Source organism: Neolamprologus brichardi, chromosome 16, assembly GCF_056152115.1.
Source record: "Neolamprologus brichardi isolate AB-2024 chromosome 16, ASM5615211v1, whole genome shotgun sequence".
In the NCBI taxonomy this organism is placed as follows: Eukaryota; Metazoa; Chordata; class Actinopteri; order Cichliformes; family Cichlidae; genus Neolamprologus; species Neolamprologus brichardi.
The window spans coordinates 8,110,001-8,125,815 of record NC_142119.1 but is presented as its reverse complement, the minus strand read 5'-3'; the positions used below and the strand labels follow the sequence as shown (position 1 = coordinate 8,125,815).

Sequence of the window (15,815 nt, the reverse complement as noted above, 5' to 3'; positions counted from 1 at the left end):
TTGTTTTCTCCTGCTGAATATCATCTTCAGCCCTGCTCTGTGGCCATTAGAGGCTGACGTCTGTCCCCGGCACACCTGTTGTGCTGTATCTGTTCAATGCCATAAACAGACTGTGGACAGCTTATTAAGGCAGCCGGCCATCGTCCTGATTCACCCCACGTGTCAATAACGGGGAGCTTCTCTCTCACTTCTCAGCACAGCTTTCCCCTCTTGTTCCTGACGTTTCTCCCGTCTCTCTCTTTTGTCATTAGGCCCAGTAATTGGCCCCCTCTCCGGCCTCACAGCTGTCTCCCTTCACATCCTTCCCGTTGTCTTTAATGTCCTGAGGTGTGTTGCTTGGGTCATGTGTTAGATTTCTTCTGCGAGCAGTACATGTCGCTGTAGCGTGGCTTGACCTCAAAAAGGGGACTAACAAGACGAGACGCGAGTGCTCGGCGCCTGACCCCCACGCTGCCCCCCACGCAGCAGCCGTGTGAAGGCTTCCAGCACTTTGAGCCAACCTGGTACCGCAGGTTGTACCTAAACATGTAAGCCTGACCCCACGGGGTATATTTAGCACCTGAGGGGAAAGGTGAGGTTTGATCACATTTAAAAGAAGCTTAAATACACATTTTTCAGCTAAACCCTGCTGGAGGGTTTTCTACAGCCATGTCTGTGTAATGAGCAAACCCATGTAAGCACTAATTAACCTGCAGAGAAACAGTTACATTCATTATATGCTTAAATCACTGATGCTTTTCTTTAAATACTCCTCGAGTCTGCACGGTCACTCGGGAGGTTTTTGTTTGTTTTGTGGTTTTTATTTTAAAATCAGAAAATAAATTAAAAGTAAAATGAAAGATTCAGCAGTGTTAAAAACCCTTTCATTAAACCAGGAAGTAATATAAATCCTAACAATGGTGTTTAACTAATAATACACATGTAGCAAAGCCTGCTGTAGCAGTGGATGGTTAACAGACAGGTGAACGTCGTTAGCCATGTGCTAATCATGTGTGCAATCCATGGCTATGTCCCAGAGACCGCACGCTTGAAGTACGCGCACTACGCGTACTACGTACGGCGCGTACTATAAGTACGAGAAGTGCGGAAGTGAGAGGCTTGTGAAATGGGACGGTATATGCTTCGTTGCGCTGTTCAGGTTGCCTAGCAACCATGATACTAACCGCGAGAAACGTTACATACAGCTTTGTTTGACAGAAATGAAGGAGAAAAATGTTTTGTCATGATATCACTTTGATTAGTTGAGTATCTGAGGCTGAGACCACGGGACTGTAAAACATGATTGTTGGGCTTCATTTCTGTACTGAACAGTCATTTAAGATTAGCTAGTAAATAACAATTAGCTAATGTTGGTCATGAGACTAAAATCATCTCACTGTGGTAGTCAGATTATTATGATATATATATATATATATATATATATATATATATATATGCTTTAAAACCAAGTTAACGCTGAAAGTACAAACATCACTAATGTCACACAACTTTGCCGACATGTGGCCAACAGCAATGTTTTAATGTTCTTCGTTATTAAACATTCGCACATAAATAAGTGACATAATATTCAGTACTTACTTTTGACAGTTCACTCTTCGGCCGCTCCCTTCTGCCGTATTTTGCGGCAAAATTATCCACACCCACCGCCGCGCTATGAATTGTGGGATATATGGGACCACGAAGCGTGCACCGGACCACGCTTGATATTTGGGGAAATCGACGGCGCATTTGGAGTATGAATTTCAAGTACACTTCGAATTGGGACAGCCGTCGTCGCGTGGCGGTGACGTAACCGCACTTAAAATGCGTACTTCAAGCGTGCAGACCCTGAATTGGGACACAGCTCATGAATCGGGCCTTCAGGAAGCTGACCTCAAAAGTGGGAGCAGTTAGTGGACTTCAAAATATAAGCATAAAAAGAGCGTGTTCTTCACCTTAGTGAGGGAGATGCTTCCCAGCTCCCTCACACCCGCCACAAAATTAAAAATTAGCTAGCTATCAGGAACGTTAATTTAGCTGCAGATCGTTTTACAAAAAGAAACATTTTATTACAAACATATAAACTGAACGGCAGCGTTTCTTTATTTCCTTCAAATCTTCTGTTATTTTTATGATGTCACCGCCCAGCGATAGTCTGAATGTGTGGCGTACCCCTGTGATGTCATCACCTCCAGCACCGTGGTAACCAACAGCTTTGCTCTGCACACTAATACAAACACAGGACCTGTGGCCACTTCATTAGGTACCAGGTTGGCTCAGACTGGACAAAGTGCTGGAAGCCTTCAGACGGCTGCTGCACATCCGTGATGTGAACATGGCCAAGATGCTCAGCTGGGCTGAGATCTGTGAGGTGGTGTGTTATCCTGCTGGAAGCATCCATCACAGGATGGTACACTGTGGTCATAATAAACTCCGCCCCCTCACTGTTTCTGAGCAGGTAATATTTTCCATCTTCTGTTGCCCAGCTTTCGTGGGTCTCTCAGAGTTGTAGCCTCAGTTTCCTGTTCTTAGCACCCAGTCTGGTCTCCTGCTGACCCAGCTTGTCTTCTTCGAGCTTAAACCATGCTCAGAGCTGTCTGGCCATTCACCTCTGACCTTTGACCTCGCCGAGGGGCCGACCTCTATAAGTGAATGACATACGACTATGACATGGTTGTGCAGTGAAAAGCTGCCACGTCTGAAGTCACTTAAATCAGCTTTCTTCCCCTGATGCAGTTCTGTCAGCTGTACAGGTCCACTGTTCCCACTGGTACCAGTCAGTCATGTCTCTGCAGTCAGACGCTTCTTTAGCCACAGTGTCAGCATCAGGGTAACAAAACAGTAAAGTTACTCACGAGTGACAATAGTGTCACCGAACGAAGGATCCAATCAGGTCAGTTTATGAATGATAAAAACTACTGTGTGTAAGCAGTGCTCGGATGAAGCTGGATGACTGATGACTATATGCAGTGATAGACAGTAGAAATGGGGTAAAGTAGTGGTGATGTGGGCCCTGTGCAGCATACCCAGGATATGTGGCAGTCAGATGAAGGCGGTCATCAGTTTGATAAGCTAACCCTGAGTTTATTAAACAAGTTTGAAGCTCATTCACATGAAAGGGTGGCAGAACTGGACCAGTCCCAGACATGGAAACATCTACTGGGAGCACAGCAGCAGGGTCTACAATGGAGGATAAAACTGTATTAGACACGCAGTGAGTGCAGCAGAGCGGAGCGTCTACTAATCAGGAGGTTGGTGGTTCAATCCCTGGCTGCTCCAGCTGGCATGTTGAGGTTTTCCAGGTTCTCCTGGTTCTTCTGTCCTTCAGAGCGTGAGTGTTGGGTCAAACGTGGTTAGATACACAATACTCAGCTGTATGAGCCGGTGTAAGAAAGCACCTCCTCAAAGTGAGTGATGGGACCTGTGAGTGTGCAGTAGCTTAGCATCAAAGGTGCTGAGTGTGTGTGTGTGTGTGAGCTTTACTCAGAAAGACTGCTACCATGTTATTAATAAGGCATAGCTGGGTACAGGCAGCTAACACACTTATCAATATTACAGCTCAATCAGTCAGATGCAGGAGAATCATTATTCTATTCAATGAATATTTAATGGCTGTAAGCACTTTGAACTCTTATTCTCTCAGCTGAAGATGAGACATGAGAACAGAATTTAAACTGCTGTGTTAGGATGGTGCAGGTTAGTCTGTAGAACAGGAAATACTGAGGGAATATTATCCATATTTAATACTGAGGCTCATTATGGAAAGACCTCTGCTCACAGAGGTTTGAGCCATCTTCCAGGGCCTGTGGACAATCCTCAGAGGAACTGATTGGTTAGCAGGTGGTGATGTCATAGCTGTTGGACGTAACCTGCTGCAGCACAGGTTAGGGCTGAGTTGCTACAGCAACGGGTCATGGTTGGAAGTAAACCGCCTCCAGGATAAAGTTACCTGGAAAAGCCTGGAAAATGCTGCTCTGTAGGATGAGCCTGTGGTGTGGTCGAAGTAGCTGTAGTAGTAGCAGTGCTGCTGTGGTTTGTTGCAGTGATGGCTATGTGACCTTCCCAGTATCTGCTGGTGGGATGGAGCTGTTCTTATGACACCTTCTGTTTTCATAACCTCACGACTGTTTCCTTCCTATTACCTGCAAGTTTCTCTTCTCCCCAGTTCACCCACTGTGTTTGTCTCTCCCCTGTTGCCCTGAAAAGTCTGTGTCTGTTCTGTTGGATCTCCTGTTCCAGTTCATTACCCAACCTCCCTTCACAATGACCCCCGCGTCCTGCCCGAGCCTGTGGCCAGTCTGAGAGCCAGCCACTGCAGTCCAGTCTTTTACTTACTGGACAATGGTAAGAGGAGGGGTGTTTCATGGATCTCAGCCTCTTCGTGGACACCTGCTTGGAATTTCTGTCTTTCTTTGTTTGTGTCGTTGTTTTGGGAGAGGGGATAATTAGGCTTTGGACAGGCTGCTGTTTGATGTTGCACCTGCATGCTAACGCTGCTTCCACACTGTGAGCAACACTATCAGCAGACGTTTACTGACTAATGTTGAAGCACAGGTATCAAATATAACATATTCAGCCTTTAAATAAAACCTCGTGCTCACTGACCAATGGGGACACAGTAAATTCATAACAACAAATCATATTTCTTTGGCTAGCACAAATGTTGTATATATAATAGAAGCTGTAGACGGTAGTTAAACAGCAGCAGGTGCACAGGTGGAGGAGGCTCCTCCGTCACCTGTGGTGGGTCATGGGTCGGTTCAACATGAAGCATCTGCAGTCGAGAACTAATAAAATCAAGCAGCAGCATCACTATGTGAAAAGTACGGTCGAAGCCTCTCGCAGCACGTGTGAAGCTCTCCGTTTGCAGTGCAAACAGGCTGACAGGACTCTAGACTGTGGCTGCTCTTCAGTGTGCTCCATGCTTTGTGCAGAAAACGGCAGCTGGTGCATTGTGTGTGTGTGTGTGTATGTGTGTGTGTGTGGAGGGCGGGTCCAGACCTCGGGTTCTTCATCATCCTGCAATGCTGCTGAGGCGGATAGGCTGCAGCTGGGCACCTCTCTTCACTCATCGGCAGAACCGGCGCTTCAGCCTGTCTGACATCAATCATCGCGCCTTCGCCGGAAGCTCACATCTAAACACAAACATGCTCCCGTACCTGGCGATGGCGCTCGGGGTCTCTGTCTGTCTCCGTGTCAGTAAAGCTGCTGTCTTATCTTGCTGTGCTCTTGGCTAACATTCATCACCGTGCTGTCTCTGACTAACTGCATGGAGCCCTCTCTGATGAATAAGCCCTCAGCTTGCTTTGGATGTTCAGAAGTTAGTTAATCAGAGGTTTAGTCCTGTGTTAGCTTCGTTTGGGATGTCAGCACTCTGCACATTACTGTAACTTGGACACAAGACCAGAGCGGCAGGACAGTTAGAGAAGACAGATGAACACAAGCCTGACGAGCCACAGGAAGTAAGATGGACGCTGCAGTTATGTCTCTCAGAGGTATCTGTGTTGTCTCTGTGCTCGCCGTCCGTGTGGACAGATGAGACGTTACCTGCTGAGAGCCGGTGCAGGCGAGAAAAACAGGCTGATAAATATGTAAATGCTGCAAATGCAGCGACCTGCAGGGTCACAACAACAACTCTAAAGATCCCACCTGCTGCTGGATAACAAGAAGGAAACGTTGGCTCCATTCTGCTGTGAATCCTGGAGTAATGAACAGAGTGCTGAGGTCAGCGATGAGGCTGGTCCGACATCAGTTACTGTCACACGTGTGTTTTAAAACACTGTGTGCACAAGAACAACGCAGAACACACGTGAACGCGTGAGCACGATGTAGTGACATCGCCACTTTCCTGCTCCGCTGGCTGGAAAGTGTCTCTGTGGTTAAAACCAAAGGTGCTGAATTCCAGTGGGCGCAGTGCATGCTGGTTAATATTCATTTCACAGTGAGAGACCTTTCGGCTCCTCAGATCAGTCCCACCGGTTTATTTTGATTAAAATACATTTTATGATGTGTTAATGCAGCCGCTGAGCCATTAAACAGAGGAAGCATCTGTGAGCTACAGGTTCATTATGAGAACATAATTCCTGTCGTTGCATCTCCAACACTGCACCTTTCATACGGTCGCAGCAGCATGTGGTGACTCTGGTTTATTATGTAGAGCGCACAAGCACACGGCCCTCATCTGTTATCTCATTAGCAGCACTTATTCAAAAGCCCGTCGAGGTTAACGGAAGAAAAGCAAACAAATTAATAACCGGAGATTCGGTGAGACCAGTGTTTCCCATCACACGCTCAGCCGCCAGCGTCGGCCGTGCAGCAAACATGCTGACATCAAACAGGTGTTTCATGCTTTCTTTCCTCGTGGTCATCAGCTGGATCGTGTCTTCTAAATCCCGCCTTCTTCCTGAGGGGAAACTGACACGTGACGCCTCGAGTTCGACCTTTGCAGTTCTCTCCTTACTGCAAAATGCTTGCAAAATGTGTATGTGGTTATTTTGGTTGCCTTCAGTGTCTGACTTAGTTTTTTTTATGACACTTTGTGGTGTCACCCTGTTCATTTGTTGCTTCCACGTCAAATCCCAGGCCCACAGAGCGGACTTCATTATTCCAGGTGTAGACTTGAGGAGGAGAGTGATTAAAAAAATAAAAATGAGTCTTTACACGTTAAGAGATGCAAAAGAGAGCACCTGCTTCAAATGACTAATCACTGAGTAATCGCTCTGTCCACTCGAGACTTTCTGCCGTTGCGCTGACTCAGTATCACTGATCGTGCCGGCCTGGGATGACAGTGGAGCATGCTTTTTGAAAATATGCCTGCAAACATGCAAGTGCACCAGTTTGCATGTTCTTTGTTCATTTGGTTTCTTTTCAGTTTTTTCCCAGTTTGGTTTGTCATCGTTTGAAGCAGACTACACCTCCTTTTTTTTCTTCTTCCATGCTTTCTTTTTTGTTCTATTTTATTTTGAAGGGATTAACTGGTGCTTTGTTTCCTATTCTTTTGTTTCAGTAAAGGGACCCGGCAGAAAGTTAAGTCTGCCAACAGATCTTAAGACTGATCTTGGTACGGTAGGCGAAAGCCAGCAGTTTTCACTTGATTTCCTTTGAGTTTCTGCTTTTCTCATGGTTTCTAGGCTTTTGTGTTGCATTAGTACTTTTGGATTTCACTCAAACTTTCCTCTTTCAGTTTCCTTGTTGCTCTGTCCGCCTGTTCAACCAGCCCATGAGACTGTCGGCCTAACGTATTCGTCCATTTTGCCCGTCAGTGTGTTTTGATTTAAAGCGTCTGTGTTTGTTCCTTCTACATTTTGCAAGTGTTTACAAAGGTGATTTGTAGCTCATGCCCATATTTGAACTTGAGGCATTCTATTGCTTTATCATGATTGGACCATCCTCTGATTTATGCAACCTTTCCTCCATTGACAGGCTTTGCTCTGCGGTGCTGGATCACTTGCTACCTCGCTCATTGTAACTGGCCCATTTCTCTCTTAAACAGCCTTCCTTCCATTTTGACTGGACCCCCCCCCCCCCCCACCCCCCCATACATCTGTAACTGCTGCACACACATGCAGATCTCAGGTTTCCCTCTGCAGCGCCACGCATGCTGTCGCCTCCCAGAACTTCTGCTTCTCTAACCCCAAACGTGCCTCCTGATTTTTGACTTGTGTTGTTTGTTAAATGCTCCATCAGTAGGAAGGGTGAGGACAGAAACCCAAACTTTGAATGCAGCACATTTAGTTTTGGTGTCGTCATCGAACATTAAAGAAAACAGTAGAGCTGCAAACGCTGAAGGTTTAAAATCCACAACAATAGAAACCTGTGTGACAGTAAGACGCTCGAGTGTGTTTGTGCCTTTGTGTTGATGATGTGTGTTTGTGCGCGCGTGATGAGGGGGTGGAGTGGGATGTGCACGTCAGCACAGTGTCGCGCTCTCAGCTGTAAACCAGTTTCCTTCAGAACATTTCGAGGCAACGAAATGAACAAAACGTTAAGCCTGATCGCGGCGGCGTCATACGCTCCGTGTTACCTGCAGTTTTTCAGTCCCTGCGCTGCCTCGTCAGTCCTGCTGTGAAACTGGGTGAGTGTTGCACGTGGACTGGGTGGCACCCTGGAGCTTTTCATCTTCACTTTGAAATTGAATCATTTTTGCAGCGACTGGCTGCACGGCAGAGCTCTCTGGGCGCCGGAGACAAACGATCGGAGAGGAGCGAGCGGGGAACGTTCGAGTGTTTGCACAAATGATCATGATATTGTTTATCTGCTCCACTCGTCTCCATATATAAGACCTTCAACCAAAAAACACATGGAAAGCTTCTGTCCTCCCACGGCAGCGACCACAGCTGCTGTTAATCTGCCGGGGGGGGGGGGTTCATGTACTCAGTGAGGATGAGAGCGTCGTCTCTAGAGCTCCTCTGTGGTTTAAAAGTGTGCAGGCTTTCAATAAAATGCACACGAGTCAACACCAAGAGAGCGCATGTTTGAGGGTATTGTTTCATTTCAATAGTGAAAAACGGGCCACGCACTAGTGTGGATCGATACCAGTGCCAGCATATTGGGATCGATCCGTCCGCCTCTCGTGCCCGCTCACAGGTATGGCTGAACACAGAACAAGAGAAGGTCAGCCCGGCCTTTCTTTCCTTTGTCTCATTAACAGGGTTTGGCTCCAGCACAGTGTACGGACTCGTCCCCGAGGGGAGGCCGTGTAAAGAAATCACCGAGCGTGTTGGTATCAGCTCTGTCCGTAGATGAATTTGTAGCCCAGTCAATATAAGCGAGTGCTAATTTGACAGAATAAAGAGCAGAGCTTGTTTTCGTTCTTCACCTGCAGCTTTGGATGTCATAAAGCTTCTGGCATTAGAGTTTCTGCTAAAAACAAGGTTTCCCCACAGTTCACTGAGATAAAAGCAACAAAGTGGAGATGAAACGAGCCTGTTTTATGTCACGTCACAGACTTGATGAAGCTGCACTCACAGTTTTACTCTGCATCTTCCTCCTCTGCCCCGGCATCTCCTCCTTGCACATACTTACTTCAAACCACTCTCCAGCCTCTGTCACTCACTCTCCCTTTTTCCCTCACTATCATCTTCCTACTTGGCAATCAAATTTTCAGCATCAGCTTGCTCCTCTTACACTGCAGAAATATTCATCTTCATCGGTCATCTTGTGTCAGCCTGCCTTTTTGCAGTCTAGTAGACAAAGCGTCTCCCGGCAGGTCGGGAGAAGCAGTTATCTCCCTAATTCGAGGTTCCCTGCCCTGATTTTTATTTCACTTCCCATCAAACTAAATGACTTGTGAAGATGGATAATGCAGCAGTAAATCAGAATATGTTTAAAGTTGAATTACATCCCTCTTTCTGTTGTTTGCTAATGCTTTGCCGTTGTTACAGATCATGTCAATGGACATTGCACTAGCCCCACCTCCCAGCCCTGCTCGGCGGGGAAGCCTCGCATTCCAATGGGTCCCGAGGGGCCACGGCTTACCCGCAGAGGCCCTGGCCGACCGCCCTTCCGCAAGGCCCAGTCCGCTGCTTGCATGGAGATCTCTTTGCCTGTGTCCCACACTGAAGGTGTGTGCTTGTCCTCCCAACTCCCATCCCTAACCCTCTATAACAAACCCCCCTCCCAGCAAGTGCATGCCATCCTCTCACCCCAGGGTAAGTGGAGAAAGGCCTGACACATGGTCAACACAAGGCAAGCACATGCTAATGCAAGTTAGCAGCATGAAATCCAAAATCGGGGTGTGGTTCTGCAGAGAAGATGCTGCAGGGTAAACAGAGCAACACACAGTAAGAAAAACACACCTCATATACAGCTGCACGGTAAAATAACCAGACTGCATCTGCAGGAGCTGACAGTCACGTACCAGGACACCACAGTTGCATTACAGCATGCCAATGGCACTCGTGCAGCTTGCATTAGCATCAGCTTACAACATTCAGACTGCAGGTTCTGCTTCTTCTGAATGCAAAAACGAGTCCTTGCATTGTGTCCTTGACTCTGCTGCTTGTGTCGACGATGTTGCAGACCTGAAGGTCGGTGATTCAGTGATTTAACCAGTTTTTACTTCTCCTGTGCCTTCCTTTCTTTCTTTCTTTCTTTCTTTCTTCTTTCCTTTCTTCTTTCCTTTCTTTCTTTCTTCCTTTCTTCTTTCCTTTCTTTCTTTCTTTCTCTTTCTTTCTTTCTTCCTTCCTTCTTTCCTTCCTTCCTTCCTTCCTTCCTTCCTTTCTTTCTCTTTCTTTCTTTCTTTCTTTCTTCCTTCCTTCCTTCTTTCCTTTCTTCTTTCTTTCTTTCTTTCTTTCTTTCTTCCTTCCTTCCTTCTTTCCTTTCTTCTTTCTTTCTTTCTTCCTTTCTTCCTTCCTTCCTTCTTTCCTTCCTTCCTTCCTTTCTTTCTTTCTTTCTTCCTTTCTTTCTTCCTTCCTTTCTTTCTTGCATTTTGTGCTCTGCACCGAAACAGCAGAAGGATCTGATGGTTTTTCTCATCATGTCACAGATTTATGATTATAACTCTATTTGCCTTTCTCTTTTTCTCGTCTCATAAATAAGTTCTGGATGTTTTCTGAGATGAAAATGACAGCGCATATTAAACTTCATGTAGCGTTGCTACACTTATCGAGTTTTTATGAGCTATGAGCAAAGGGAATGCACACATCTACAAACACGGGTTATAAGTTTGTAGATGTTTGCAATTTCCTCAAACTGAAACCACCAGGACGTTTTTATTTTTACCTCAAATAAATCTTATCATCAGAAGGCACACAGTTCAAGGAGGACAATAATACAAGAGCACCGCACGAGTTGACATTTTCATTAACAGACATGACATTTATTGTCTTTCCATTTGCGCTTGCTCTTATTCACACCCTCACTTTGATTTGCACCATTTAAAATGCGATGAACCCACAGAGGCTCCATATTCCCAGTGATCAGTTTAGAAACATGAATACAAACATATGCTTTTGTTTTTGAGTCTGGCTGTAATACGCTTCTGTGTGGTCATGTGTGTGCGTTCATGGTTTTACAGCTGTTTTTATATCGTTGTCTGCTAATCTGAGTTAGAATAGGGAAACGATTCAGTTTTATTTATGTAGCACCAAATCACAACAACAGTCACCTCGAGATGCTCTATGTTGTAATGTAAAGATCCTACAGTAATACAGAGAGTCACCAACAATCAGACAGTCCCCCCCTCCCCCCCTTGTGGGGAGGAAATACAGCCCTGTGTTTTAAATTTACAGCCCTCCCTGTTCATCCCTCATACCAACTATAAATACACAATTTCATCGACTGTATTTTTCGGGCCATAAGGCGCATTAGGTGAAACAAAACAGTCAGATAAATCAAACTTTACTCTCCTCATTCTTCTGTGCGTATGCTATGCTAACATAGCTGTGTCGCTAGCGATCACGTAGCACATCATTATATACCAGCTAGCCCAACTTCAGTAATCCTACAAACGTCACTGCTGTTTAGTATTCTGTCTTCATTTATGTTGGAAGTGATAGCAGAGCTGTACGTTTGAATTTTTTAGAAATCTCTCAGTCAGAACATGCTATATCATGTTTAGCAGGAAGCTAGCGAGCTAACTTCCTGCTAACTTCTAACTGTAAATGTAATAAATTCTGTTTTCATGGATGTTAAACTTAATTGTTACACCTGGTAAAGCAGCAACGCTGATCATTTTATTAAAGATGAAAGAATTTAGACAGTTTTTAACTCTCAGTGATGCTGCAGTGTTCGTTTGACTTTGGGACCTGAAAATGATGGAGTTTAGGACCCAGATTACTCTGTGAGGCTCCTGACTACAGCAGCCGTAATGCTCCAACAATCCATCACGCGGTGAGGCTTCGTAGCTTACCAAAGTCGCACTAAAACATTTTTGACAGATTTTTGAGTGCCGTGTAGCACATAAAATCAGTTCGAGGTCAGTAAGCACAACCAGAATTTATAAGGCACAATGTCGATTTTTGAGAAAATTAAAGGATTTTAAGTGCGCCTTATAGTGCGGAAAATTCCGTATTAGCTCTAGATAATACAGGAGAATGATGATGGCAAGCTAAAGTGCCTTAAATGTACATTCACCCTAATGGCCACCAGGGGGCGATACTTCCTATGCCATTTATGCGCTCAGTCGCTCATTTGGAGACATCCAAGCGAGTCCACTTTGGAATTTTGGACTGAGTCAGGGATATAATCCAGGGCATGCTCATTGGCTGATGAACAACGAGCTTAGTCCCCCTCCCTCATTAAATCTGATTCCAAAACACCAGGAATGATAAAATGCTCATCTCGATGCCTCGTAATGGGACCCTACAAACCGCTGGATGGAATCACAGCTGAGATGCTAATTTTAGTAGAGAAGTGCAGAGCCAGTCTTTGTGTTTCTTTTAGTCCATCTTCACTCTGAGACAGATTTTTTTTAGGTGGCCAAAATATTACAGAAATTGAAGCAGAATGTGAGATAACTGGGAAGATGTTTGTGGTGATGGATAGATGCAGACAGAGAGGTCGCCCCCTGCTGGCTTTGGTGTTACATTTCACTTTCCTCTCAGAACATTTGAACTACGATTGGCTGAACAAGAACTGCTGCTTTAAAACAAACATAAAAGCCTTGATAATTCATTTTTCCTTATCTCCCCAAGACAGCATTACTATCTTAAAGACAAAATGAGAATGAATTTTTGACCTTTGTTGGATAAAGTTTTCCTTTCTTCTTTTACACATCGAGTGACAAACAAGACGAAGACAAAGGGAGAAAAACACATAAACAAATGTCTTGTCAAGTAAAGACTTAAACTGCGATCCCAGCAGTATAATTTCGAGTTGCTGACCTGAGAAGTGACAGAGAAATGGCCTCATCCAGGGTTAGCAACAACGTAATTACAGATTTTGTGTGAATTGTAGCACTTAGTCTGTCACAGCCTGACAGACAACACTAATGCAGGGCGTCCTCTTACTTTGAATAAACATAAAAAGTAGATGCAGATCGTTCGTTCTAACAGGACTCTGACTCTGTCCTGTCATATTAAAAGCTTTATGATCTTGCTTCAGTTGGAGAAGAGCAGCAGAAGTATCAGTGGGAGTGTCTGCGAGCTTCTTTGTCTCTGTGGTGATTCACAGGGTCGGGTTATATTCAGAAGGTGTTAAAAATAAACAACAGCAGCCTAAGAGCAGGTTCAGACCGGATGGCCGTCGGCCCCGAGGGTGGAGGAGTCGTCTAATGATGCAGGGTCTGATTTAAAGTGTGGAGCAGATTGCAGCAGCCTGTCACACAGCCCGTGTACATCAGTCACAGTGGGCCCAATCATCGTGTACACCTGATGAATCACTGGCTTTCTAAGCGCTGATGCACCACATAAACTCGTCCCTTGCAGAAAGTACACTCCTGCAAAGCTCCAGCTCACTCGTGGTCCACGGGTGGGTTGTGTTTGCTTAGACGCGGGCGCCGCCAGATTTACAGTCTCAGTCAGGTCACGACAAACTAATCTCTCCATAGGAGGCTCAACATTGTGACAGTTTCCCAAATGTCACAGTTATTGTAGCCAAACTGCACGAAACATTAGCACACCACAGTTTGGCAGATGATCAGCACACCGGGCTCTGCACGTCCAAAGGCTTCTACGCTGGAATCATCAACAGGCACTCTTAAAAACACGTGTCCGTTACTCCGGAGTACAGCTGACCCTTTTACAGCATTTCTGCAATTAAATTCATGGCGCCATCTTCACCGACCTCATTATACAACAGTGACCTGGAACCGAGAGGGAAGCAGTTTTTCATTAGCATAAGCTGAATGTTTTATTAAAGCCACGGTCGGGGCTCCAGCTGCATCACCAACCACACCGATGCAGATGATTCAAAGCTGCTGTGAAAATATGCATAAGAAACTGTTCAACAGACTTGTTGCGTAATTTTCCATGAAACTGTATACTAGCGTGGGCCCGTGGTGATTAGCATAGCCATGCTGGTTGCCTAGCTGCACCTGACTCGAGCGCAGCCCGATGCATTGAAACATTTTGCCCGGACCTTCTGTTTGCGTCAGGCTTTACTTCAAAATAAAGGCAGAAGCAAAGAAGCCATTCCAAGAAATTTAACACCAAATGGAAAGAAAATGTTGTTATTTTAGCTTTTTAAGTGTGTTCGAATGCTGCCTGAGCATCCACTAAAACACCGAGTGTCCTTCTGCCTTTAATGATTTTGAACACGAGGGTGGTTTTCCTGCAGGCCTGTGCACACGCAGGCTGTTGGAGGCGCAGAGCTTTGGGTTTCTCATTGCACTTTGTCATGTTTGTCTTAATGCATCTTATTTTATTTGACCTGGAATAACACAGCCTTCATGTGCTCTAAAGCACATGCTGTTTTTTACAGTGTGGAGATGGCTCCAGCTTTGCTTCTTGTGCTGCCCACTTAGAAAGTCCACTCAGTACACAGGATATTACATAACCTAATATTTGAGTTGCTGGGAAGTTGTTTTGATTGCACTCATGTTTCAGGGACCGTGATTCTGTGAAGTCTTTTAAATATTGTCCCTTCATTTATCCCAGGTTTTTAGAACAAAATAGGATATATGATAAATATGGATTTAAACAGAGCTGCAGACTGAAGGAGGACACCACAGTTAGCTTGGATGAGCCATATTCTCTAATTGTTTACACTGACTAACAGGACGCTGCAAGAAGGAGAAGAAGATAATAAAATGGGAAAAGAAGGTCTATACTGGCCTTAATGAGCACATTTTATACCTGAACAGTGGCTTTTCTCAGCACACTTGTTCCCTGTCTGTCACCTACCTTTGGTACTGTTGTTTATCACTTGCACTGGGTACCACAGTGAAGAGCCAGCAGGATCACCAGTATAATTAAAGGTCAACAAGCAGTGCGAGAAATTAGCCCGATGTTAATGAGATCTGCACGCAGGGCAAGGACACAGAGGAGGGAAATGGCAAGGGAAGCAGAGTCGGAGCGCAGTAAACATTTCCATACCTCCCATCTCGGTCGGGCAGCCCACCTTTTAAATATTAAAAATACTTCTGTGTGATTCCACAAGGAGTGCCTGCAGACACACTGGGCATTGTTTAAGAACAAGTGTTTGCTTCCCCTTTTGTACCTCTGCTGCAGCCCACGCGCAGGCTTACAGGGTCTGCTCACCTGCAGAATACAAAAATAACACAGGCAGTAAAATACTGACGTTATTGGATCGCATCGCAAAACTGAGGTGACTCAGCTTTGCACACCTATATCCAAATTTAATGCTTTCCAACGACAGGCCAGTTTAACAAACAGCTGAATATGCATCATGTTCGTTTGTGTTGCAGTCCATAGATAAGAGTCTGCAGGTGTGTGTCCCTCTAACCTGTGTGTGTGCTTGTGCAAACATCACTGCATAAATCGAACACATTGTCTCTCGACTTCAGATTGCCTGCCTTCCCCTTATCACCTCCCCGACACTGCCTGCCTCCAGCTCCCTGTGAGGGCCCCCCAGGGGTCCCTGTGTCCTGTCAGAGTACCGCTGCGCCTGACTTTCATTAGCCGGCACCCCACAGGCTCTGTCACACAGCGTAAACACACCCCGGCGACTCATTGCGAAACTGAGCGGCTGCCATCCGGACTCACAGCCGAGGAACAGTTTGTGCCGGGTTTGCAGCAGCGTTGTTCAGCTCTGTTGTCAACGCATCAGAATTTTAGCACATATTGGTCTTCCTAAAAAAGATCCTTCACATCACCTGTTGTTCCAGATTAGCTTGCAGCTGATTCTCGCTCACACTGCACTTGCTTTGAAACCAGTTTTGCACTTGTGGCAGTTTCAAAGGAAGCTCGATTAAAGTTTTGGTTGTGTGCAACAGG

At 45.5% G+C, this 15,815-nt stretch overlaps 1 protein-coding gene across 14 annotated transcripts in view; it reads left to right on the top strand.

Annotated features, from left to right (window-relative positions):
• Positions 1 to 15,815, top strand: part of stxbp5l (syntaxin binding protein 5L) — a 149,381-nt gene that overhangs the window by 122,753 nt on the left and 10,813 nt on the right. For 4 of the 14 annotated variants that reach the window (XM_087829672.1, XM_087829670.1, XM_087829671.1 and 1 more), the window contains one exon: positions 9,363 to 9,542. The exons of 2 other annotated variants lie outside the window; for them this stretch is intronic. In XM_087829672.1, coding sequence (XP_087685798.1) covers positions 9,363 to 9,542 — 180 coding nt within the window. Of the gene's footprint in view, positions 1 to 4,185; positions 4,324 to 6,985; positions 7,040 to 9,362; positions 9,543 to 15,815 lie in introns of all 14 variants that reach the window. 8 more of the 14 variants (XM_087829664.1, XM_087829666.1, XM_087829661.1 and 5 more) reach the window with 4 other exon arrangements.